Raw genomic sequence first — 26528 nt, 5'->3', positions numbered from 1 at the left:
TAAACAAGGTAAGGAGATCTGGGCGTTGTACAACCTGCAATAGATATACACGTGTAGGTAAACAATGTAAGGAGATCTGGGCGTTGTACAACCTGTAATAGATATACACGTGTAGGTAAACAATGTAAGGAGATCTGGGCGTTGCACAATCTGTAATAGATATACACGTGTAGGTAAACAAGGTAAGGAGACCTGGGCGTTGTACAACCTGCAATAGATATACACGTGTAGGTAAACAATTTAAGGAGATCTGGGGCGTTGTACAACCTGTAATAGATATACACGTGTAGGTAAACAATGTAAGGAGATCTGGGCGTTGTACAATCTGTAATAGATATATACGTGTAGGTAAACAATGTAAGGAGATCTGGGCGTTGTACAACCTGTAATAGACATGCACGTGTAAGTAAACAATGTAAGGAGATCTGGGCGTTGTACTACCTGTAATAGATATACACGTGTAGGTAAACAATGTTAGGAGATCTGGGCGTTGTGCAACCTGTAAAAGATATACACGTGTAGGTAAACAATGTAAGGAGATCTGGGCGTTGTACAATCTGTAATAGATATACACGTGTAGGTAAACAATGTAAGGAGATCTGGGCGTTGTACAACCTGTAATAGACATGCACGTGTAGGTAAACAATGTAAGGAGATCTGGGCGTTGTACTACCTGTAATAGATATACACGTGTAGGTAAACAATGTTAGGAGATCTGGGCGTTGTACAACCTGTAAAAGATATACACGTGTAGGTAAACAATGTAAGGAGATCTCGGCGTTGTACAATCTGTAATAGATATACACGTGTAGGTAAACAATGTAAGGAGATCTGGGCGTTGTACAACCTGTAATAGACATACACGTGTAGGTAAACAATGTAAGGAGATCTGGGCGTTGTACAACCTGTAATAGACATGCACGTGTAAGTAAACAATGCAAGGAGATCTGGGCGTTGTACTACCTGTAATAGATATACACGTGTAGGTAAACAATGTTAGGAGATCTGGGCGTTGTACAACCTGTAAAAGATATACACGTGTAGGTAAACAATGTAAGGAGATCTGGGCGTTGTACAACCTGTAATAGATATACACGTGTAGGTAAACAATGTAAGGAGATCTGGGCGTTGTACAACCTGTAATAGATATACACGTGTAGGTAAACAATGTAAGGAGATCTGGGCGTTCTACAACCTGTAATAGACATACACGTGTAGGTAAACAATGTAAGGAGATCTGGGCGTTCTACAACCTGTAATAGATATACACGTGTAGGTAAACAATGTAAGGAGATCTGGACGTTCTACAACCTGTAATAGATATACACGTGTAGGTAAACAATGTAAGGAGATCTGGGCGTTCTACAACCTGTAATACACATACACGTGTAGGTAAACAATGTAAGGAGATCTGGGCGTTGTACAACCTGTAATAGATATACACGTGTAGGTAAACAATGTAAGGAGATCTGGGCGTTCTAAAACCTGTAATAGATATACATGTGTAGGTAAACAATGTAAGGAGATCTGGGCGTTCTACAACCTGTAATAGACATACACGTGTAGGAAAACAATGTACGGAGATCTGGGCGTTGTACAACCTGTAATAGACATACACGTGTAGGTAAAGAATGTAAGGAGATCTGGGCGCTCTACAACCTGTAATAGATATACACGTGTAGGTAAACAATGTAAGGAGATCTGTTCGTTCTACAACCTGTAATAGATATACACGTGTAGGTAAACAATGTAAGGAGATCTGGGCGTTGTACAACCTGTAATAGACATACACGTGTAGGTAAACAATGTAAGGAGATCTGGGCGTTGTACAATCTGTAATAGATATACACGTGTAGGTAAACAATGTAAGGAGATCTGGGCGTTGTACAACCTGTAATAGATATACACGTGTAGGTAAACAATGTAAGGAGATCTGGGCGTTGTACAATCTGTAATAGATATACACGTGTAGGTAAACAAGGTAAGGAGACCTGGGCGTTGTACAACCTGCAATAGATATACACGTGTAGGTAAACAATGTAAGGAGATCTGGGGCGTTGTACAACCTGTAATAGATATACACGTGTAGGTAAACAATGTAAGGAGATCTGGGCGTTGTACAATCTGTAATAGATATATACGTGTAGGTAAACAATGTAAGGAGATCTGGGCGTTGTACAACCTGTAATAGACATGCACGTGTAAGTAAACAATGTAAGGAGATCTGGGCGTTGTACTACCTGTAATAGATATACACGTGTAGGTAAACAATGTTAGGAGATCTGGGCGTTGTACAACCTGTAAAAGATATACACGTGTAGGTAAACAATGTAAGGAGATCTGGGCGTTGTACAATCTGTAATAGATATACACGTGTAGGTAAACAATGTAAGGAGATCTGGGCGTTGTACAACCTGTAATAGACATGCACGTGTAAGTAAACAATGTAAGGAGATCTGGGCGTTGTACTACCTGTAATAGATATACACGTGTAGGTAAACAATGTTAGGAGATCTCGGCGTTGTACAACCTGTAAAAGATATACACGTGTAGGTAAACAATGTTAGGAGATCTGGGCGTTGTACAACCTGTAAAAGATATACACGTGTAGGTAAACAATGTAGGGAGATCTGGGCGTTGTACAATCTGTAATAGACATACACGTGTAGGTAAACAATGTAAGGAGATCTGGGCGTTGTACAACCTGTAATAGACATGCACGTGTAAGTAAACAATGTAAGGAGATCTGGGCGTTGTACTACCTGTAATAGATATACACGTGTAGGTAAACAATGTTAGGAGATCTGGGCGTTGTACAACCTGTAAAAGATATACACGTGTAGGTAAACAATGTAAGGAGATCTGGGCGTTGTACAACCTGTAATAGATATACACGTGTAGGTAAACAATGTAAGGAGATCTGGGCGTTCTACAACCTGTAATAGATATACACGTGTAGGTAAACAATGTGAGGAGATCTGGGCGTTCTACAACCTGTAATAGACATACACGTGTAGGTAAACAATGTAAGGAGATCTGGGCGTTCTACAACCTGTGATAGATATACACGTGTAGGTAAACAATGTAAGGAGATCTGGACGTTCTACAACCTGTAATAGATATACACGTGTAGGTAAACAATGTAAGGAGATCTGGGCGTTCTACAACCTGTAATAGACATACACGTGTAGGTAAACAATGTAAGGAGATCTGGGCGTTGTACAACCTGTAATAGATATACACGTGTAGGTAAACAATGTAAGGAGATCTGGGCGTTCTACAACCTGTAATAGATATACATGTGTAGGTAAACAATGTAAGGAGATCTGGGCGTTCTACAACCTGTAACAGACATACACGTGTAGGAAAACAATGTACGGAGATCTGGGCGTTGTACAACCTGTAATAGACATACACGTGTAGGTAAACAATGTAAGGAGATCTGGGCGCTCTACAACCTGTAATAGATATACACGTGTAGGTAAACAATGTAAGGAGATCTGGGCGTTCTACAACCTGTAATAGATATACACGTGTAGGTAAACAATGTAAGGAGATCTGGGCGTTGTACAACCTGTAATAGACATACACGTGTAGGTAAACAATGTAAGGAGATCTGGGCGTTGTACAACCTGTAATAGATATACACGTGTAGGTAAACAATGTAAGGAGATCTGGGCGTTCTACAACCTGTAATAGATATACACGTGTAGGTAAACAATGTAAGGAGATCTGGGCGTTCTACAACCTGTAATAGACATACACGTGTAGGAAAACAATGTAAGGAGATCTGGGCGTTGTGCAACCTGTAATAGATATACACGTGTAGGTAAACAATGTAAGGAGATCTGGGCGTTGTACAACCTGTAATAGATATACACGTGTAGGTAAACAATGTAAGGAGATCTGGGCGGTGTGCAACCTGTTATAGATATACACGTGTAGGTAAACAATGTAAGGAGAACTGGGCGTTGTGCAAACCTGCAGTTGATATACACGTGTAGGTAAGGAATATAAGGAGATCTGGGCGTTGTACAACTTCTAATTGATGTGCACGTGTAGGTAAACAATGTAAGGAGATCTGGGCGTTGTACAATCTGTAATAAACATACACGTGTAGGTAAACAATGTACGGAGATCTGGGGCGCTGTACAACCTGTAATAGATATACACGTGTAGGTAAACAATGTAAGGACATCTGGGGCGTTGTACAAACTGTAATAGACATACACGTGTAGGTAAACAATATAACGAGATCTGGGCGTTGTACAATCTGTAATAGATATACACGTGTAGGTAAACAAGGTAAGGAGATCTGGGCGTTGTACAACCTGCAATAGATATACACGTGTAGGTAAACAATGTAAGGAGATCTGGGGCGTTGTACAACCTGTAATAGATATACACGTGTAGGTAAACAATGTAAGGAGATCTGGGCGTTGTACAATCTGTAATAGATATATACGTGTAGGTAAACAATGTAAGGAGATCTGGGCGTTGTACAACCTGTAATAGACATGCACGTGTAAGTAAACAATGTAAGGAGATCTGGGCGTTGTACAACCTGTAAAAGATATACACGTGTAGGTAAACAATGTAAGGAGATCTGGGCGTTGTACAATCTGTAATAGATATACACGTGTAGGTAAACAATGTAAGGAGATCTGGGCGTTGTACAACCTGTAATAGACATACACGTGTAGGTAAACAATGTAAGGAGATCTGGGGCGCTGTACAACCTGTAATAGATATACACGTGTAGGTAAACAATGTAAGGAGATCTGGGCGTTCTACAACCTGTAATAGACATACACGTGTAGGTAAACAATGTAAGGAGATCTGGGCGTTGTACAACCTGTAATAGACATACACGTGTAGGTAAACAATGTAAGGAGATCTAGGCGTTCTACAACCTGTAATAGACATACACGTGTAGGTAAACAATGTAAGGAGATCTGGGCGCTGTACAACCTGTAATAGATATACACGTGTAGGTAAACAATGTAAGGAGATCTGGGCGTTCTACAACCTGTAATAGACATACACGTGTAGGTAAACAATGTAAGGAGATCTGGGCGTTGTGCAACCTGTAATAGATATACACGTGTAGGTAAACAATGTAAGGAGATCTGGGCGTTGTACAACCTGTAATAGATATACACGTGTAGGTAAACAATGTAAGGAGATCTGGGCGTTGTACAACCTGTAATAGACATACACTTGTAGGAAAACAATGTAAGGAGATCTGGGCGTTGTGCAACCTGTAGTAGATATACACGTGTAGGTAAACAATATAAGGAGATCTGGGCGCTGTACAACCTGTAATAGATATATACGTGTAGGTAAACAATGTAAGGAGATCTGGGCGGTGTGCAACCTGTTATAGATGTACACGTGTAGGTAAACAATGTAAGGAGAACTGGGCGTTGTGCAAACCTGTAATTGATATACACGTGTAGGTAAGCAATATAACGAGATCTGGGCGTTGTACAACCTGTAATTGATGTACACGTGTAGGTAAACAATGTAAGGAGATCTGGGCGTTGTACAATCTGTAGTAAACATACACGTGTAGGTAAACAATGTACGGAGATCTGGGGCGCTGTACAACCTGTAATAGATATACACGTGTAGGTAAACAATGTAAGGAGATCTGGGGCGTTGTACAATCTGTAATAGACATACACGTGTAGGTAAGCAATGTAAGGAGATCTGGGCGTTGTACAACCTGTAATAGATATACACGTGTAGGTAAACAATGTAAGGAGATCTGGGCGTTCTACAACCTGTAATAGACATACACGTGTAGGTAAACAATGTAAGGAGATCTGGGCGTTGTACAACCTGTAATAGATATACACGTGTAGGTAAACAATATAAGGAGATCTGGGCGTTGTACAATCTGTAATAGATATACACGTGTAGGTAAACAAGGTAAGGAGATCTGGGCGTTGTACAACCTGTAATAGATATACACGTGTAGGTAAACAATGTAAGGAGAACTGGGGCGTTGTGCAACCTGTAATAGATATACACGTGTAGGTAAACAATGTAAGGAGATCTGGGCGTTGTACAATCTGTAATAGACATGTACGTGTAGGTAAACAATGTAAGGAGATCTGGGCGTTGTGCAACCTGTAATAGACATGCACGTGTAAGTAAACAATGTAAGGAGATCTGGGCGTTGTACTACCTGTAATAGATATACACGTGTAGGTAAACAATGTTAGGAGATCTGGGCGTTGTACAACCTGTAATAGATATACACGTGTAGGTAAACAATGTAAGGAGATCTGGGCGTTGTACAATCTGTAATAGACATACACGTGTAGGTAAACAATGTAAGGAGATTTGGGCGTTGTACAACCTGTAATAGACATACTCGTGTAGGTAAACAATGTAAGGAGATCTGGGGCGCTGTACAACCTGTAATAGATATCCACGTGTAGGTAAACAATGTAAGGAGATCTGGGCGTTCTACAACCTGTAATAGACATACACGTGTAGGTAAACAATGTAAGGAGATCTGGGCGTTGTACAACCTGTAATAGATATACACGTGTAGGTAAACAATGTAAGGAGATCTGGGCGTTCTACAACCTGTAATAGATATACACGTGTAGGTAAACAATGTAAGGAGATCTGGGCGTTGTACAACCTGTAATAGACATACACGTGTAGGTAAACAATGTAAGGAGATCTGGGCGTTCTACAACCTGTAATAGATATACACGTGTAGGTAAACAATGTAAGGAGATCTGGACGTTCTACAACCTGTAATAGATATACACGTGTAGGTAAACAATGTAAGGAGATCTGGGCGTTGTACAACCTGTAATAGACATACACGTGTAGGTAAACAATGTAAGGAGATCTGGACGTTGTACAACCTGTAATAGATATACACGTGTAGGTAAACAATGTAAGGAGATCTGGGCGTTCTAAAACCTGTAATAGATATACACGTGTAGGTAAACAATGTAAGGAGATCTGGGCGTTGTACAACCTGTAATAGACATACACGTGTAGGAAAACAATGTAAGGAGATCTGGGCGTTGTACAACCTGTAATAGACATACACGTGTAGGTAAACAATGTAAGGAGATCTGGGCGTTCTACAACCTGTAATAGATATACACGTGTAGGTAAACAATGTAAGGAGATCGGGGCGTTCTACAACCTGTAATAGATATACACGTGTAGGTAAACAATGTAAGGAGATCTGGGCGTTGTACAACCTGTAATAGACATACACGTGTAGGTAAACAATGTAAGGAGATCTGGGCGTTGTACAACCTGTAATAGATATACACGTGTAGGTAAACAATGTAAGGAGATCTGGGCGTTCTACAACCTGTAATAGATATACACGTGTAGGTAAACAATGTAAGGAGATCTGGGCGTTCTACAACCTGTAATAGACATACACGTGTAGGAAAACAATGTAAGGAGATCTGGACGTTGTGCAACCTGTAATAGACATACACGTGTAGGTAAACAATGTAAGGAGATCTGGGCGTTGTACAACCTGTAATAGATATACACGTGTAGGTAAACAATGTAAGGAGATCTGGGCGGTATGCAACCTGTTATAGATATACACGTGTAGGTAAACAATGTAAGGAGAACTGGGCGTTCTGCAAACCTGTAGTTGATATACACGTGTAGGTAAGGAATATAAGGAGATCTGGGCGTTGTACAACTTGTAATTGATGTGCACGTGTAGGTACACAATGTAAGGAGATCTGGGCGTTGTACAATCTGTAATAAACATACACGTGTAGGTAAACAATGTACGGAGATCTGGGGCGCTGTACAACCTGTAATAGATATACACGTGCAGGTAAACAATGTAAGGAGATCTGGGGCGTTGTACAATCTGTAATAGACATACACGTGTAGGTAAGCAATATAAGGAGATCTGGGCGTTGTACAACCTGTAATAGATATACACGTGTAGGTAAACAATGTTAGGAGATCTGGGCGTTCTACAACCTGTAATAGATATACACGTGTAGGTAAACAATGTAAGGAGGTCTGGGCGTTCTACAACCTGTAATAGACATACACGTGTAGGTAAACAATGTAAAGAGATCTGGGCGTTGTACAACCTGTAATAGATATACACGTGTAGGTAAACAATATAAGGAGATCTGGGCGTTGTACAATCTGTAATAGATATACACGTGTAGGTAAACAAGGTAAGGAGATCTGGGCGTTGTACAACCTGCAATAGATATACACGTGTAGGTAAACAATGTAAGGAGATCTGGGCGTTGTACAACCTGTAATAGATATACACGTGTAGGTAAACAATGTAAGGAGATCTGGGCGTTGTACAATCTGTAATAGATATATACGTGTAGGTAAACAATGTAAGGAGATCTGGGCGTTGTACAACCTGTAATACACATGCACGTGTAAGTAAACAATGTAAGGAGATCTGGGCGTTGTACTACCTGTAATAGATATACACGTGTAGGTAAACAATGTTAGGAGATCTGGGCGTTGTACAACCTGTAAAAGATATACACGTGTAGGTAAACAATGTAAGGAGATCTGGGCGTTGTACAACCTGTAATAGATATACACGTGTAGGTAAACAATGTAAGGAGATCTGGGCGTTGTACAACCTGTAATAGACATACACGTGTAGGTAAACAATGTAAGGAGATCTGGGGCGCTGTACAACCTGTAATAGATATACACGTGTAGGTAAACAATGTAAGGAGATCTGGGCGTTCTACAACCTGTAATAGACATACACGTGTAGGTAAACAATGTAAGGAGATCTGGGCGTTCTACAACCTGTAATAGACATACACGTGTAGGTAAACAATGTAAGGAGATCTAGGCGTTCTACAACCTGTAATAGACATACACATGTAGGTAAACAATGTAAGGAGATCTGGGCGCTGTACAACCTGTAATAGATATACACGTGTAGGTAAACAATGTAAGGAGATCTGGGCGTTCTACAACCTGTAATAGACATACACGTGTAGGTAAACAATGTAAGGAGATCTGGGCCTTGTGCAACCTTTAATAGATATACACGTGTAGGTAAACAATGTAAGGAGATCTGGGCGTTGTACAACCTGTAATAGATACACACGTGTAGGTAAACAATGTAAGGAGATCTGGGCGTTGTACAATCTGTAATAAACATACACGTGTAGGTAAACAATGTAAGGAGATCTGGGCGTTGTACAATCTGTAATAAACATACACGTGTAGGTAAACAATGTACGGAGATCTGGGGCGCTGTACAACCTGTAATAGATATACACGTGTAGGTAAACAATGTAAGGAGATCTGGGGCGTTGTACAATCTGTAATAGACATACACGTGTAGGTAAGCAATATAAGGAGATCTGGGCGTTGTACAACCTGTAATAGATATACACGTGTAGGTAAACAATGTAAGGAGATCTGGGCGTTGTACAACCTGTAATAGATATACACGTGTAGGTAAACAATGTAAGGAGATCTGGGCGTTGTACAATCTGTAATAAACATACACGTGTAGGTAAACAATGTAAGGAGATCTGGGCGTTGTGCAACCTGTAATAGATATACACGTGTAGGTAAACAATGTAAGGAGATCTGGGCGTTCTACAACCTGTAATAGACATACACGTGTAGGTAAACAATGTAAGGAGATCTGGGCGTTGTACAACCTGTAGTAGATATACACGTGTAGGTAAACAATGTAAGGAGATCTGGGCGTTGTACAATCTGTAATAGATATACACGTGTAGGTAAACAATGTAAGGAGATCTGGGCGTTGTACAACCTGTAATAGATATACAGGTATAGGTAAACAATGTAAGGAGATCTGGGCGTTGTGCAACCTGTAATAGATATACACGTGTAGGTAAACAATGTAAGGAGATCTGGGCGTTCTACAACCTGTAATAGATATACACGTGTAGGTAAACAATGTAAGGAGATCTGGGCGTTGTACAACCTGTAATAGATATACACGTGTAGGTGACCAATGTAAGGAGATCTGGGCGTTCTACAACCTGTATTAGACATACACGTGTAGGTAAACAATGTAAGGAGATCTGGGCGTTGTGCAACCCTGTAATAGATATACACGTGTAGGTAAACAATGTAAGGAGATCTGGGCGTTCTACAACCTGTAATAGATATACACGTGTAGGTAAACAATGTAAGGAGATCTGGGCGTTGTACAATCTGTAATAGACATACACGTGTAGGTAAACAATGTACGGAGATCTGGGGCGCTTTTCAACCTGTAGTAGATATACACGTGTAGGTAAACAATGTAAGGAGATCTGGGGCGTTGTACAACCTGTAATAGATATACACGTGTAGGTAAACAATGTATGGAGATCTGGGCGTTGTACAACCTGTAATAGATATACACGTGTAGGTAAACAATGTAAGGAGATCTGGGCGTTGTACAATCTATAATAAACATACACGTGTAGGTAAACAATGTAAGGAGATCTGGGCGTTGTGCAACCTGTAATAGATATACACGTGTAGGTAAACAATGTAAGGAGATCTGGGCGTTCTACAACCTGTAATAGACATACACGTGTAGGTAAACAATGTAAGGAGATCTGGGCGTTGTACAACCTGTAATAGATATACACGTGTAGGTAAACAATGTAAGGAGATCTGGGCGTTGTACAATCTGTAATAGATATACACGTGTAGGTAAACAACATAAGGAGATCTGGGCGTTGTACAATCTGTAATAGATATACACGTGTAGGTAAACAATGTAAGGAGATCTGGGCGTTGTACTACCTGTAATAGATATACACGTGTAGGTAAACAATGTTAGGAGATCTGGACGTTGTACAACCTGTAATAGATATACACGTGTAGGTAAACAATGTAAGGAGATCTGGGCGTTGTACAACCTGTAATAGATATACACGTGTAGGTGACCAATGTAAGGAGATCTGGGCGTTCTACAACCTGTATTAGACATACACGTGTAGGTAAACAATGTAAGGAGATCTGGGCGTTGTGCAACCCTGTAATAGATATACACGTGTAGGTAAGCAATATAAGGAGATCTGGGCGTTCTACAACCTGTAATAGATATACACGTGTAGGTAAACAATGTAAGGAGATCTGGGCGTTGTACAATCTGTAATAGACATACACGTGTAGGTAAACAATGTACGGAGATCTGGGGCGCTTTTCAACCTGTAGTAGATATACACGTGTAGGTAAACAATGTAAGGAGATCTGGGGCGTTGTACAACCTGTAATAGATATACACGTGTAGGTAAACAATGTATGGAGATCTGGGCGTTGTACAATCTGTAATAGATATACACGTGTAGGTAAACAATGTAAGGAGATCTGGGCGTTGTACAACCTGTAATAGACATACACGTGTAGGTAAACAATGTAAGGAGATCTGGGCGTTGTACAATCTGTAATAGATATACACGTGTAGGTAAACAATGTAAGGAGATCTGGGCGTTGTACAATCTGTAATAGATATACACGTGTAGGTAAACAATGTAAGGAGATCTGGGCGTTGTACAACCTGTAGTAGATATACACGTATAGGTAAACAATGTAAGGAGATCTGGGCGTTGTACAACCTGTAATAGATATACACGTGTAAGTAAACAACATAAGGAGATCTGGGCGTTCTACAATCTGTAATAGATATACACGTGTAGGTAAACAATGTACGGAGATCTGGGCGTTGTACAACCTGTAATAGATATACACGTGTAGGTGACCAATGTAAGGAGATCTGGGCGTTCTACAACCTGTATTAGACATACACGTGTAGGTAAACAATGTAAGGAGATCTGGGCGTTGTGCAACCCTGTAATAGATATACACGTGTAGGTAAGCAATATAAGGAGATCTGGGCGTTCTACAACCTGTAATAGATATACACGTGTAGGTAAACAATGTAAGGAGATCTGGGCGTTGTACAATCTGTAATAGACATACACGTGTAGGTAAACAATGTACGGAGATCTGGGCGTTGTACAATCTGTAATAGATATACACGTGTAGGTAAACAATGTAAGGAGATCTGGGCGTTGTACAACCTGTAATAGATATACACGTATAGGTAAACAATGTAAGGAGATCTGGGCGTTGTACAACCTGTAATAGATATACACGTGTAGGTAAACAACATAAGGAGATCTGGGCGTTGTACAATCTGTAATAGATATACACGTGTAGGTAAACAATGTAAGGAGATCTGGGCGTTGTACTACCTGTAATAGATATACACGTGTAGGTAAACAATGTTAGGAGATCTGGGCGTTGTACAACCTGTAATAGATATACACGTGTAGGTAAACAATGTAAGGAGATCTGGGCGTTGTACAACCTGTAATAGATATACACGTGTAGGTGACCAATGTAAGGAGATCTGGGCGTTCTACAACCTGTATTAGACATACACGTGTAGGTAAACAATGTAAGGAGATCTGGGCGTTGTGCAACCCTGTAATAGATATACACGTGTAGGTAAGCAATATAAGGAGATCTGGGCGTTCTACAACCTGTAATAGATATACACGTGTTGGTAAACAATGTAAGGAGATCTGGGCGTTGTACAATCTGTAATAGACATACACGTGTAGGTAAACAATGTACGGAGATCTGGGGTGCTTTTCAAACTGTAGTAGATATACACGTGTAGGTAAACAATGTAAGGAGATCTGGGGCGTTGTACAACCTGTAATAGATATACACGTGTAGGTAAACAATGTATGGAGATCTGGGCGTTGTACAATCTGTAATAGATATACACGTGTAGGTACACAATGTAAGGAGATCTGGGCGTTGTACAACCTGTAATAGACATACACGTGTAGGTAAACAATGTAAGGAGATCTGGGCGTTGTACAATCTGTAATAGATATACACGTGTAGGTAAACAATGTAAGGAGATCTGGGCGTTGTACAATCTGTAATAGATATACACGTGTAGGTAAACAATGTAAGGAGATCTGGGCGTTGTACAACCTGTAATAGATATACACGTATAGGTAAACAATGTAAGGAGATCTGGGCGTTGTACAACCTGTAATAGATATACACGTGTAGGTAAACAACATAAGGAGATCTGGGCGTTCTACAATCTGTAATAGATATACACGTGTAGGTAAACAATGTAAGGAGATCTGGGCGTTGTACTACCTGTAATAGATATACACGTGTAGGTAAACAATGTTAGGAGATCTGGGCGTTGTACAACCTGTAGTAGATATACACTTGTAGGTAAACAATGTAAGGAGATCTGGGCGTTGTACAACCTGTAATAGATATACACGTGTAGGTGACCAATGTAAGGAGATCTGGGCGTTCTACAACCTGTATTAGACATACACGTGTAGGTAAACAACATAAGGAGATCTGGGCGTTCTACAATCTGTAATAGATATACACGTGTAGGTAAACAATGTAAGGAGATCTGGGCGTTGTGCAACCCTGTAATAGATATACACGTGTAGGTAAGCAATATAAGGAGATCTGGGCGTTCTACAACCTGTAATAGATATACACGTGTAGGTAAACAATGTAAGGAGATCTGGGCGTTGTACAATCTGTAATAGACATACACGTGTAGGTAAACAATGTACGGAGATCTGGGGCGCTTTTCAACCTGTAGTAGATATACACGTGTAGGTAAACAATGTAAGGAGATCTGGGGCGTTGTACAACCTGTAATAAATATACACGTGTAGGTAAACAATGTATGGAGATCTGGGCGTTGTACAATCTGTAATAGATATACACGTGTAGGTACACAATGTAAGGAGATCTGGGCGTTGTACAACCTGTAATAGACATACACGTGTAGGTAAACAATGTAAGGAGATCTGGGCGTTGTACAACCTGTAATAGATATACACGTGTAGGTAAACAATGTTAGGTGATCTGGGCGTTGTACAACCTGTAATAGATATACACGTGTAGGTAGACAATGTAAGGAGATCTGGGCGTTGTACAATCTGTAATAGACATACACATGTATTAAAACAATGTAAGGAGATCTGGGCGTTGTACAATCTGTAATAGATATACACGTGTAGGTAGACAATGTAAGGAGATCTGGGCGTTGTACAACCTGTAATAGACATACACTTGTAGGTAAACAATGTAAGGAGATCTGGGCGTTGTACAATCTGTAATAGACATACACGTGTAGGTAAACAATGTAAGGAGATCTGGGCGTTGTACAACCTGTAATAGATATACACGTGTAGGTAAACAATGTAAGGAGATCTGTGTGTTGTACAATCTTAGTAAAGTACAAATTCTATTACTATTTTGGTTGAGTCCCATCTGGGATTCGAACCCGCACCCTCAGAGTCAGGCACCTAATCGTGAACAGGTAAACAGCGCTAGGGGCGTTTGAGTGTTGTACAATTAGCTATGGAGTATAGTACAGTGACAACGCAATGCGATGCTAACGTGTATTGCCATGAAGGGTTAACGCTGAGCAGTTTTGCGGTGTAATGGTTTAGTGAAACGTTGCCTTGTAGTGTAATGCAGTGTTGCAAGGTTGTATTATGCAGGACTGCAATGTAACATCGTAGATCTTTGATCTGCTGTTTTACACGTTTGGCATGTTGAAATATACGTAGTACTTCACTTGTGTTGTGATTGATTACCTTGTACCTTGTATTAGCAAGAAACATAGATGGGTCAACCTTTCCAGGACAATGTCTTTAGGACAATGAATCCGGAATCCTTTCTGCTCACAAGCCTGACCGGATGTGGGTTCGAATCCGTGATGGGACTCAACCCAACAAAAGTAGTAGAATCTGCTCTTTACTCAGAAACTGTGAAACCAACCATTCTTACACTTGAGCACTTTCTGAATGGCATTGTGTATCCACAAAATATAGTGTTGACTTGTAAAACCGTAATGAGCAATAATCAAAATCACGATAATACATCCTTTATGTTCCAGGAAACGAACTGCTACGGTCAGCACAATCCTCATACAGTGACCAGGTGTTTGAGATGAACCAACACGGACGCACTAACCCGCTGTTCATCAGCCAGGCGCTTCACAACTCCCACAGCAGCGGGGAACCTTCCACAACAGGCAAAAATGCAATGCTGGTGTATTTTGGTATGTGAAAGTATGAGGTGTAATATGATGGTAGCATGAAGTAGTGTATACCAGTATACACCATAGAGTGGTGTGCTGTGTAGGGGAGTGTTATAAAGTATTGTGCATTGTTGTGTGAAGAACAATGGTACAGAGTAGGGAATAGTGTAGGGGAGCAGTGCAGAGTAGGGAGCGGTGTAGGGGAACAGTGCAGAGTAGGGAATAGTGTAGGGGAGCGGTACAGAGTAAGGAGTAGTGTAGGGGAGCGGTACAGAGTAGGGAGTAGTGTAGGGGAGCGGTACAGAGTAGGGAGTGGTGTTGGGGAGCGGTGCAGACTAGGGAGTGGTGTTGGGGAGCGGTGCAGACTAGGAGTGGTGTTGGGGAGCGGTGCAGACTAGGGAGTGGTGTTGGGAAATGATGTTGATCGTTGCGTAGCGAGCTTTGTATGGGGTACACATTTACATAACAAATGGTTATTCTTCTCAAACCATGCACTCACTTTGTTGCAGTTGCTATGACAGTGTAGGTGTGCAAATGAAGTATCCGTGTGTAGTGGTAACGCGTTGTCTTGCCAACATAGCCGACTTTGTATAGCACAGCTTGGTAGACTGGTTTAGTTGATTGATGGTAGCCAGGTGAACATTGAAGTCATATACAACAGCAGCCAAAAGACACACCCAAAGGCAAGGCCTCCATTTACAGGAGCATTCTATCCTCCATAGCGAAAGCTACAAATTATTATGTGAACGCTTCTTATCGGCCATGTTCCTGTACACGAGTCCTCTGTGCATATTGACAACTGTCTTTTCTCCATGACATTTTCATACAATTGGACACTTTGAAAAACCAACATGGTTTAAGGTGCCGAAGATGTTTAGTAAGTTGTATTCGTTCTATGGACAAAAGAGAACACTGTGAAGATGAACCTTTAACAAGCTAACACTTGATAACTCCACCGTGGAGTTTCCTTTTTTGGGAGAGTATGCGCTGAACTGAAGGACAACCCTGCAATTTAGTTTGTATCCGCTAAACACGTCTATCTCGCCTGTCAAAATTCTTCTTAAGACACCATCTTCAACCCAGATAGCACAGTGAAGACACTGACGACACATGAAGACATGAGACTTGGTGTCCCTCGATGGTAGTGATCACACTATTACTTTAGCATTGCATCAATATTCATGCATTGATTCGGTTTACACAGATATAGTATGTTGATTTACACATGCAGAGGAGATATTAAATCTAGAAGATACTCGTAGAAGCTACCACCTCCGACTACACGACACATTTGTGCCAACAACAATTCTGTAAATTGTTTTCATGATTTAAAAAAAATGAAGTAAGGATATCATCTGATATTGTTTAGCAAATAGTGTTTTATATTTGCCATATGTCGTCCGCTGTCAGGACAACTGGTTGCTGATGAAATTGCCAGCGCCCGTAGTGCAGGGTGTCCACCCGAGTATGAAAATATTCCGGTACCCGAGGGGCATCTCTACAAAGACACAGCTGATGAGATGGTCTTTAAGAGGGCTGGTTACAATCAAAGAACAGGAGTCTCCCCTAACTACCCCAGACAGCAGGTAGGTTTCCCAGAGGCAGGTATTCCCCGTCCTCCAACCCCTACACCCACCACTAAATACATCAGTGGGCAGACTAGTAGTCTTACCTAATTATGCCAGGTGACAAGATCACACGTCGCGACCATCATAGATGTCAGACAAACATTCACGTCACCCCCTAACTATCCCAGTTGCTGGTCTATGTGTTTCTCACTGGAGGCAGTGGGGGCATGTGTCTCCCAGCTATTCCGGACGGAAGGCGGATGTCATGTATCTCTCCTATGAGCCCCAGACAAGAGTGAATGAATGCACAGCTAAATTCATGCATTCTCTGCCTAATGAAGCACAACATTAGCGTACATCTACATTACCAACATCCACAGGGCATGTAAACTGCAGTGAGTCGTTTAGACGATCTTTAACCATATGAATTCAAAACGACCAGTACCTACTGAACACAAGGGCGGCAGTTCCATTACAATGAAATACTTCTGGGTGTTACAGCAGAATGATGTGACGCCATACCTTGACGCGGGCTTCCTGTACGGAACAACGCGATTCTGGACCAACGCAATCAGGGAATTCCGAGGGGGTAGATTGAAGAGGCTGTCTCCTGTGGGCGTGAAGACAAGCTTCCCTGATCTGAACACTTACCGTCTGCCACTGTCCAACCCCCCAGTACCCCGAGACCACAGCTTACGGGAGGCCAAGAGATTTTTTCGTAAGTTGCAAGCGTAAGAAACTTCAGTATAACTGTTTGGGTGATATATAACATGCATATAACCTCATGGACACATTCAGTATAGCACGAGGTATGAGTGATATATTACATGTAACCTCGTGAACAAATTCCGTATAGCACGAGGTATGAGTGATATATAATATTACATACACTAACCTCGTGAACACAATCTGTACAACACGACGTGTCACATGTAACATGCATGTAACCTCACGAACACATTTTGTATAACACGACGTGTGAGTGAACATACATGTAACCTGCATCTATATGTAGCAGTCGTCTTCAAACTGGAGTAGATGTGTCTGGTTTCTCTGCAGTCATGGGCAACAGAAGAGGCCACGAGAACCCGTTTCTGCTGAGTCTGCAGATTGTCTGGTTCCGATGGCACAACCACCTGGCTGATGATATTTCCAGAAACAATTCCACACTAACAGATGAACAGGTGTTCCAGGAAGCCCGACGTCGAGTAACTGCCCACTTCCAGGTAATGTCTGCCGGTAGAACACATTGACGTGAAGGGAAAGGGCATTGCATTGCTGAGTCGTGCATATTACAAGCATTTTAAGAAAAGCATTTTAGCAAACATCATCACACGAAGAACCACTCACAATACATTGGTTTCTTACTGAAGAACTTGAAAAACTGTTCTTTTATTATGCTGTAAATGTAAACTCAATAATGAAAATTTAATCCCTATGTTTTGTTTTAATTTTCAGAAAATTGTTGTAAAGGATTGGCTTCCCAGATACCTGGGGCCCGGCCCCGACAACCCCGTCTACAGAGGTCAGTTACGACAGGGTGACCGGGTCAGCAGCTATCTGAAGATACTACGCTTTCGATACTTCCTTAATTGTCTTTGTATAGCTCTGCGTGTTTTAGCCACCCACGTATCTCTTCATGGGGGACATCAGTCCAAATGGATATTGTATATGGGTATTATCAACTGAGTGTGTTTTCGAGCGACGATGCTAGCCTTTGGCAACCATAATACATATTTTCTATTCTTAAGGTGAAGTATATTGTTGACAAGTCACAAGTCGCTAATATAGTGCGAACATATAATATAACATATACTTATAAGCGGCGACTGACGGGAGCGGGTGTGCAGGATCGCTGACTTGGTTGCCACATGTCGTCAATCAAGATCAATCCTCGTGCTGTTGGTCACTGGATTGTCTGGCGCAGACCAGATTATTAACACAACGCCGCTACATAGACAGAATATTGCTGTGTGCAGCGTTAAACTTCAACTACAAATATTTTTGTATCTACACACCCATGTATCTTTCCGAGAGTTCATATACTCACATCATCTCTGTAATGCCATGTTTGTTCCACCCACATATGTATCTCCCCCAGGGTACAACCCCAGGGTACACCCAGGCATCACCCAGGAGTTCGCCATGGCAGCCATGAAGTACGGCCACACCCTCGTCCCTGCCGGGGTCTGGACAGTCAGGTATGTATACACTGTTTACACAATCACTTGTACTCCATTTATGCAATCAGGTGTACTGTATTAATACAATCACATTCTTTTTATGCCGTGTGGTATGCACTACATATACAATGTTGAGTCTACTATTTATACAATAAGATATATACGATGTATAGAGTCGAGGTTGATGGCAGCGTGTTTGTGTACGTACAATGATGATTACGTGTGATTTGTTCCAGTAACGACTGCAGCAATACAACAACCTCCGACCAGGGCCCGGACGGAGAAAACAGACCCGTACAGGCCATCAGACTATGTAACACATACTGGGACTCTCGGGTACTTGGTCCTCCGTATTAATTCTCAAACTGAAACTAAAAGTTATTTGGAAAAATGAACTTGGTGTGGAACCATCAAACAAGAAACGCAACATAGTATGATTAACAGCTGTATTTTAGCATTTACTAACCTTACAAATCAGTGTCAAGGTATTACAGACGCTGCACATTTTAAGGGCGGTATGACACACCACACCACACACCACACACCACACACCACACACCACACACCACACACACCACACACACCACACACACCACACACACCACACACCATGGTAGCAGAGGCCGTTATTAGTCACCTCCCTATAACCACTGGTCTTCTTGAAACCTTAGGCTTAAAGTGAGATCAGAGGCATCACTGCGTCACTAAACAGGCCACACAATGATGTGCAGAGCTAGTACTTGGTGGAACACGTAATGACGCTCTGGTACTTGGTGGAACACATAATGACGCTCTGGTACTTGGTGGAACACGTAATGACGCTCTGGTACTTGGTGGAACACATAATGACGCTCTGGTACTTGGTGGAACACGTAATGACGCTCTGGTACTTGGTGGAACACATAATGACGCTCTGGTACTTGGTGGAACACATAATGACGCTCTGGTACTTGGTGGAACACTTAATGACGCCCAGTTCCATGGCGTACCGCAAATTGTTGTTTTCGGTGCATATAGAAAGCCTTTCACTTCTCAAATCTGTCTTCTCCAAGAAGAACCAGGACACTAATCACTGAAATCTGACTTTGATATATTGTGTTCCAGGATTTGGTACAACAAGACATCAGCAGTATTCTCCAGGGAATGACGCTCACTCTCGCCAAGGCCGACAACCCGTCGTACGTGCCTGACTTGAGAGGTAAATCGCAAAGTATCTACTGAAGCTATCCATTTCATGTTCTGTCTTGTGTTCGTCAGAGGGCCGAAATGAGGGGTTCAGCTTCTCTTTAGAGAATGTTACATTAATGCATATACGTACTTTGGGCTTCTTGTAGTACATCACTATTGCCGTCCCAGCGAATATACGTCACTCTACACGATTAGGTGAAGGGCTGTAACCAGCGATCTATGGGCGAACGCTCTGTCCAATACATCAAGGCGCCGGTTTCTGTAGACAACATACATGAATCACACCATAGTGACCCTACCTGCATGTTTCAGAGTATCTGTACGGACCGTATGAGTTTTCTAGGCAAGATCTGGCAGCACTCGATATCCAGCGGTCACGTGATCATGGACTTGCCAGCTACAATGCAGTACGTCAAGCTTACAACTTGTCGTCTGCGTCGTCCTGGCGTGATATCACAAACGACGTTACAACCCAAGACGTAAGTAATTCAGGGGAAGCGCACTGGAGTGGCACTGGTTTAATTCATATTAATGATGTTTTTATTTTTTTCAATGTATTTACTAGAATATCTGTGCACCATGAAACAAAGCAACACCATCTGGTTTGTTTACGGTGCATCCACAGCTGTGTTACCAGAATTTGCTTCCATCCTGTAAAGAGACTGCAGAGAATCGTTTAATACTTCCGCTGGTGTGCGACAAGGCTGTGTATTAAGCCCCGTACTCTTCATATTCTTTATTAATGAACTTGTAAATGATATGTATAAATCATGTAATAATGGAATATTTGTTACTCCCCAAATCAAAGATTTACTTTTGCTTCTCTTTGCAGATGATATTGTTACGTTTTCATTTATGGTAAACGGACTGCAGAGACAGATAAATATTCTTCAAACATTTTGTGACACATGGGGACTAGAGTTGAATATGGAAAAATCTAATATAGTTGTCTTTAGAAATGGGGGCATAGTGGCACATTCTGAAAAATGGTTATTCCGGGGCAAAAGTATGAATGTTGTTTCATATTATAAATATTTGGGTCTTTTATTTTCTAGCCGATTAAATTGGTCCATGGCATCTAAAACTCTTGCAGCACAAGCTAAGAAGGCATTATTTCCCATTTTCAAACTCTTTAAGGCTAATAAATTTATTTCATTTGACTCAGCTTGCTCTTTTTTTGACACTAAAATAGCACCAATATTGTTATATGGATCTGAAATTTGGGGAGTAAACTACTTCGAAGCCATTGAAAATGTGCATGCATCATATTTTAAAAGATTTCTTACTGTAGGTAAATTTGCTTCCAACAAAGCCGTACTTGGCGATACAGGACGCTATAACATGCATATTGAGAGTCAAATGAGAGTCATCAGATACTGGATTAAACTTATCAGAATGCCCGATTACCGCTACCCGTATCAAAGCTATCAATTATTATTATCCCTAGACAAACGTGGAAAGTATTCTTGGGCTTCGGGTGTGCGAAATGTGTTATTTTCAAGCGGGTTTTCTTATGTTTGGTTTAAGCAAGATGTTGGTGATATAAAAATGTTTCTGTCAGCATTTAAACAACGAATAAAGGATATATACATTCAGAATTGGCACGCATCAGTAAATTCATCGAGTTTTCTAAGTCATTATTCACAATGTAAATCGATGTTTGGACCTGAAAAATATATTAGGGTCCTTAATGATAAGTCCCTTTTAAGAAATTTTTGTAAATTTAGAATCTCTCTACATGCCTTAAAAATACAGCGTTATAGAAAAGATAAAAATACACTAGAAGATTTATCATGTTCTTATTGTTCTTCTGGTAAAACTGAAGACGAACGTCACCTATTATTAGATTGTGAGGCATTCTCTGCCGGCCGAAGGAAGTATTTAGAATGCTTTAATGATTCCCCACAAACGATATATAAAATACTTAAATCTAAAAACGATGACACTATTAAATCAGCTGCCAGTTTTATTAAACATTTGATGTCCATCCTTAAATTACATGTAAAACCATAATTTCGTGTCACGTGACCAATATTTGTTAAAAAGAAAAATTAACTGTACTATGGGCCACTGGGCCTTCACTACTGAATAAAACCTGTCTGTCTGTCTGTCTGTCAGAGACTGCAGGCAGTTTATGGCAATATGTCCTTCCCGGAAGATCTCGACCTTATCACCGGTGGACTGCTGGAGACAATGGGTAACGGACCGGGGCAGCTATTCTCCCTCATCATACAAGACCAGTTCCAGCGTATCATAGACGGAGACAGGTTCTGGTACGAAAACCCACGGAATGGGTACGTTATGACTTTGTTTCATGCAAGTTACAAAGATGTCTTCATGTGAGAAAGTCTAGCGAAATTCCAATCTGTAAACAGTACCGTATATATACAAATTACAACTGGGAAACATTCCTATTAGTCAGAGCTCTAAATCAACGTGTTGTCAGGTAATTTATATTCCTTCGTTTGTATACTGCCGACTTTAAGGAGTAAAATCTGTTGCAGATTGTTCAGCCGAGATGAAATACGACAGATCAACAGCATGACGTTCCGTCGAATCTTGCTGAACGTCACAAACATTCAACAAGATAATTTGCCCGATGACGTGTTCAGCTGTCGAGGTGAGTGACCGAGGTCATTATCGGGTGGCAAACTGCGGAGGTGACAGGCAGCTGGAAATACTGCAGCAGATAGTGATGCACAGAGGTGACAGGCAGTTGGAAATACTCCACCAGGTAGTGATGCACGGAGGAGAGCCATACAAAGGCTATTTGAACTCCACCTCATCTGGTAGTCCATACTTCAACTGAAGGTATTTAACCACCAAGTATGTCTCGGCGTTATATTATTAATTTATTCATCATGTACCAAATTATTATTGAGTTAACATTTAAAGTCATTGTAATGTAAATCCGCGTCTTGTGTTTCAGGGAATGTGCCTTGTAACTGTCGGTCGCCTCCAAATGTCGACGGCAACAACAGCACAATGTTTGGCGTCTGCAGTAAGCTACAAACATACGACTTCTTCACTGGCAGCGAAGCGTCCTTCGCACTCTCAATCCTGGCAACAGGTCTCTCCATTCCAGGTATTTATGATTTGTCTCATTCCTTGACCTAGGATATTGTACAGAGTATCCGGGAATGTTTTCTGTTGACATATAGTCTATTTCTGTCAAAAAGACCACAGGCCCATAGGACAATACAGTTAAACAAACATATGTTTTACAAAAGCATCATAAAGACACTTATCCAAATTGAAAAGATAAGTGTACTTGTATATATGTACAAAGCATATATACAACTTTTTACTACTGTTACGACTGATTAAAAACAAAATATATGTATTTCCAAAGATAATAATTGATTGACAGAGCTCATAACGTTTGTAAAAGATTAGTGGATTTACAGAAAAGCTGCATTTTATAGACTTTTTCCGTAAATGCTGTACATACCAATAACAAGTGAAGGTCATTTACTCTATAAGATGAACAGTGAATACAGAATCTTCGTTCAGTATCAAGACCAGCTGTACGTCCTACTGTTACCATTAAACTATGATTATCACATCTAAAACGGCTTAAAGATTCGCCATATACTTGCTCCTCTATGTTGATGAGACAGGATTCCCCATTTTATCGTGACTTCAAGATGACGTATGAAGTCAGTCTTGTATTTTCAGCAGTATGTGTGAGCCACTGTTGCATGTCGACATCCATGATGCGCTGTTTGACTACTGACAGAAAGGATTGACGGCTTTCAAAATTTGGAGTTATATACACTAAACCAAACCTGATTTATCGTAAAATATTCTTTAAGAATGATACCCGTTAAATGCGTTTAGAAAGATCAAGTTGATATAGCATTAGATATGTTTGTTTTGGTAATCGGCTGGTGTCCATGGTTATTAATTTGGGCCTACCTTTAGAATACAGTACCACAAACCTTAAAGACACGTCATAATACTATTTTACGTAATTGCAGGTGATTTTGTTCAAAAGCACGTTTTTGAAACAATGCCCCATGACGTTGGCATAGCTACAAGGTCGTCAAGCTCAGCGTGTGTGTATAAGCTCCGCTCACTGATGTTTCGTCTCTACCAGCCATGTCATTACAGGAACCCAACGATGTTGAGAGTTTCCAGTAGTAATGCATGAGTACCAATGTGTTTTCCTTTTCCATTTTTAACACTTTGGTCACAAAGAACAACGGGAGACCAAAAACTCAAAAGTTAAATAAACGATGAAATGGTTCAATGTCGACATTTTGGGCTGATGGAAATCGGGTTCAGGCAACTTTCACCTCTAGATCTGCATATTTTCAATAATGATTCGAAGTCTAACTCACCCTCGTGCCGTCACCAAACATGTCCATGTCTCACTCATTCCTTAGCGCAGTCCACATTTTCCTTACTGTGTTCCCTACAACATTTTTCTGTCACGAAAGCACCCAATCATTTTTATACAAGAACGTCATTCATGCATGAACCGTGAAATCAACGTCTGACGCCTGACGTCAACAACCGTTTTCAGTTCGAACCATATCGGCTCATTCAACACAACATGGTATCTTGCAGATTACGGAACAGGACTATCGTGCCAAATGATATCGGGACCACTCGGCAACCGTCAGTAGATTGAAAGCACGAGGCACCAAGTCTACCCGTAACCTTCGTAATTGTCCGCAACCAATTCGACTCTTTCCGTTCATTCCGTTCACATGAATGACTAGCTGAGTGAGTGAGTGAGTTTAGTTTTACGCCGCACTCAGCAATATTACAGCTATATGGCGGCGGTCTGTAAATAATCGAGTCTGGACCAGACAATCCAGTGATCAACAACATGAGCATCGATCTGCGCAATTGGGAACCGATGACACGCGTCAACCAAGTCAGCGAACCTGACCACCCGATCCCGTTAGTCGCCTCTTACGACAAGCTGAGTCGCCTTTTATGGCAAGCATGGCTAGCTAAATTTGCACATTGTGCAACAATGTGGACGTAGTTCAGTCGGTTAGCTGTCGGGCTAACAATCCGAAGGTCGCGGGTTCGCATCCGACGGGTTCGCAGAAACTGATTGCCTGTCTCACTGACATGTGACCTACGGCTGGGAACGTCCTCACGAGAAATCGTGGTGCTGAATTCTAAAGGTGCTCCTTAATTTGCTCTTATATGTGATGTATTTCATTAGTGGCGAGAGTTGTCTGTTTCAATGTATGTAGGGTCTGTGGGCGTGCTCATGCTGCTTGTCTGGCTGCGGAAGAGAAGGGAGGCACAGAGGAACATGATGACGCCAAGGAGGACAGGGAAGACCAACACGTTTACAGGTAGGAGGCGGTCGGTCGGTCCCACATGTGTCAAGGTATTAAAGTGGTGATGCGTTACATGCTTAGAGGCCCCTGTCATGAGGCAGAGTCCTCCCAAGTAGTCACTGCACTGCCATGGTCCAATTAAGAAAAACTATACTTTGCTTTCAATTTAGTATCAGATTACCTATTTAACCAAACTCGGTTACCAACCCAGAACGAACAGTTATACACGTGTATATCTGCTGGTGTAATGGTGCATTTGTGTGTCGACAGCATGTGAGTGGTTGGGGCCAGAATCCGGGAACAGAAATGTCACAGTGGAGTTCGACAGTCAACGGAAAAAGATAAAGGTGACAGACATGCGAGGCAGAGATCTTCGATTCATTGATCTGCGCAACACAGAGAAGGCGACACTCAGGCTATCTTACGACAAGCGACTTGACCTTCTTTCTCTCCGTGTACCCGGGGAGGTGGACCTGGTGAGACATTTGACTAGGACACTACGTGTACACTGGCAATGATAGCTAGGACACTACATGTACACTAGCAGTGATAGCTAGGACACTCCATGTACACTATCAGTGGTAGCTAGGACAATACATGTACTCTAGCAGAGGTATCCATGACACTACATGTGCACTAGCAGTGGTAGCTAGGACACCACATTCACACTTGCAGTGGTAGCTAGGAAACTACATTCACACTAGCAAGTAACTAGGACACTACATGCGCACTATCAGAAGTAGCCAGGACACAACATGCGCACTAGCAAATGTAGCTAGGACACTACATGCGCACTAGCAAATGTAGCTAGGACACTACATGTCCACTAGTAGTGGTGACTAGGACATTACACGTAGGAGAACACCAGTAAGTAGAATGTGCTTGTATTATTTAACTCATGTTCATCCATCTTAGACCTATACTGTCACAGGAGACTGTCAGCATTACACTATTGCAACCACTCGTCTTTACAACAATGACTAAAGTCCACTGTGTAGACAGACCACTGTGCGTCATTCTTTATGTTCTAAGAAAGAGTTCACGTTGTACAGTTTGTTGTATTGGGTTGTTTTGAGTATCTTATAAAACAAGTGGACATTCATTTATGCATAGCGAATATCACCCTCCTAGGTCAGGCCTTGTGTCAGATGGGATATTTTCCCAATGTTTGATTGGTACAAAGTACCTT

General features: G+C 41.4%; 1 protein-coding gene across 1 annotated transcript in view; it reads left to right on the top strand.

The window, feature by feature from the left end:
• Nucleotides 1–26528, top strand: part of LOC137277292 (dual oxidase 1-like) — a 126538-nt gene that overhangs the window by 81014 nt on the left and 18996 nt on the right. The window contains exons 3-16 of the mRNA XM_067808952.1: nucleotides 14951–15115; nucleotides 16505–16680; nucleotides 17164–17380; nucleotides 17722–17888; nucleotides 18121–18187; nucleotides 18764–18863; nucleotides 19082–19181; nucleotides 19950–20043; nucleotides 20346–20512; nucleotides 22152–22327; nucleotides 22538–22653; nucleotides 22963–23118; nucleotides 25250–25354; nucleotides 25610–25815. Coding sequence (XP_067665053.1) covers nucleotides 14951–15115; nucleotides 16505–16680; nucleotides 17164–17380; nucleotides 17722–17888; nucleotides 18121–18187; nucleotides 18764–18863; nucleotides 19082–19181; nucleotides 19950–20043; nucleotides 20346–20512; nucleotides 22152–22327; nucleotides 22538–22653; nucleotides 22963–23118; nucleotides 25250–25354; nucleotides 25610–25815 — 2012 coding nt within the window. The remainder of the gene's footprint in view (nucleotides 1–14950; nucleotides 15116–16504; nucleotides 16681–17163; nucleotides 17381–17721; nucleotides 17889–18120; nucleotides 18188–18763; nucleotides 18864–19081; nucleotides 19182–19949; nucleotides 20044–20345; nucleotides 20513–22151; nucleotides 22328–22537; nucleotides 22654–22962; nucleotides 23119–25249; nucleotides 25355–25609; nucleotides 25816–26528) is intronic.

The sequence above is a fragment of the Haliotis asinina genome, chromosome 3 (genome assembly GCF_037392515.1).
Source record: "Haliotis asinina isolate JCU_RB_2024 chromosome 3, JCU_Hal_asi_v2, whole genome shotgun sequence".
Classification (NCBI taxonomy): domain Eukaryota; kingdom Metazoa; phylum Mollusca; class Gastropoda; order Lepetellida; family Haliotidae; genus Haliotis; species Haliotis asinina.
The sequence above is the reverse complement of the archived record's forward strand: the minus strand, read 5'-3'. Positions and strand labels throughout refer to the sequence as shown.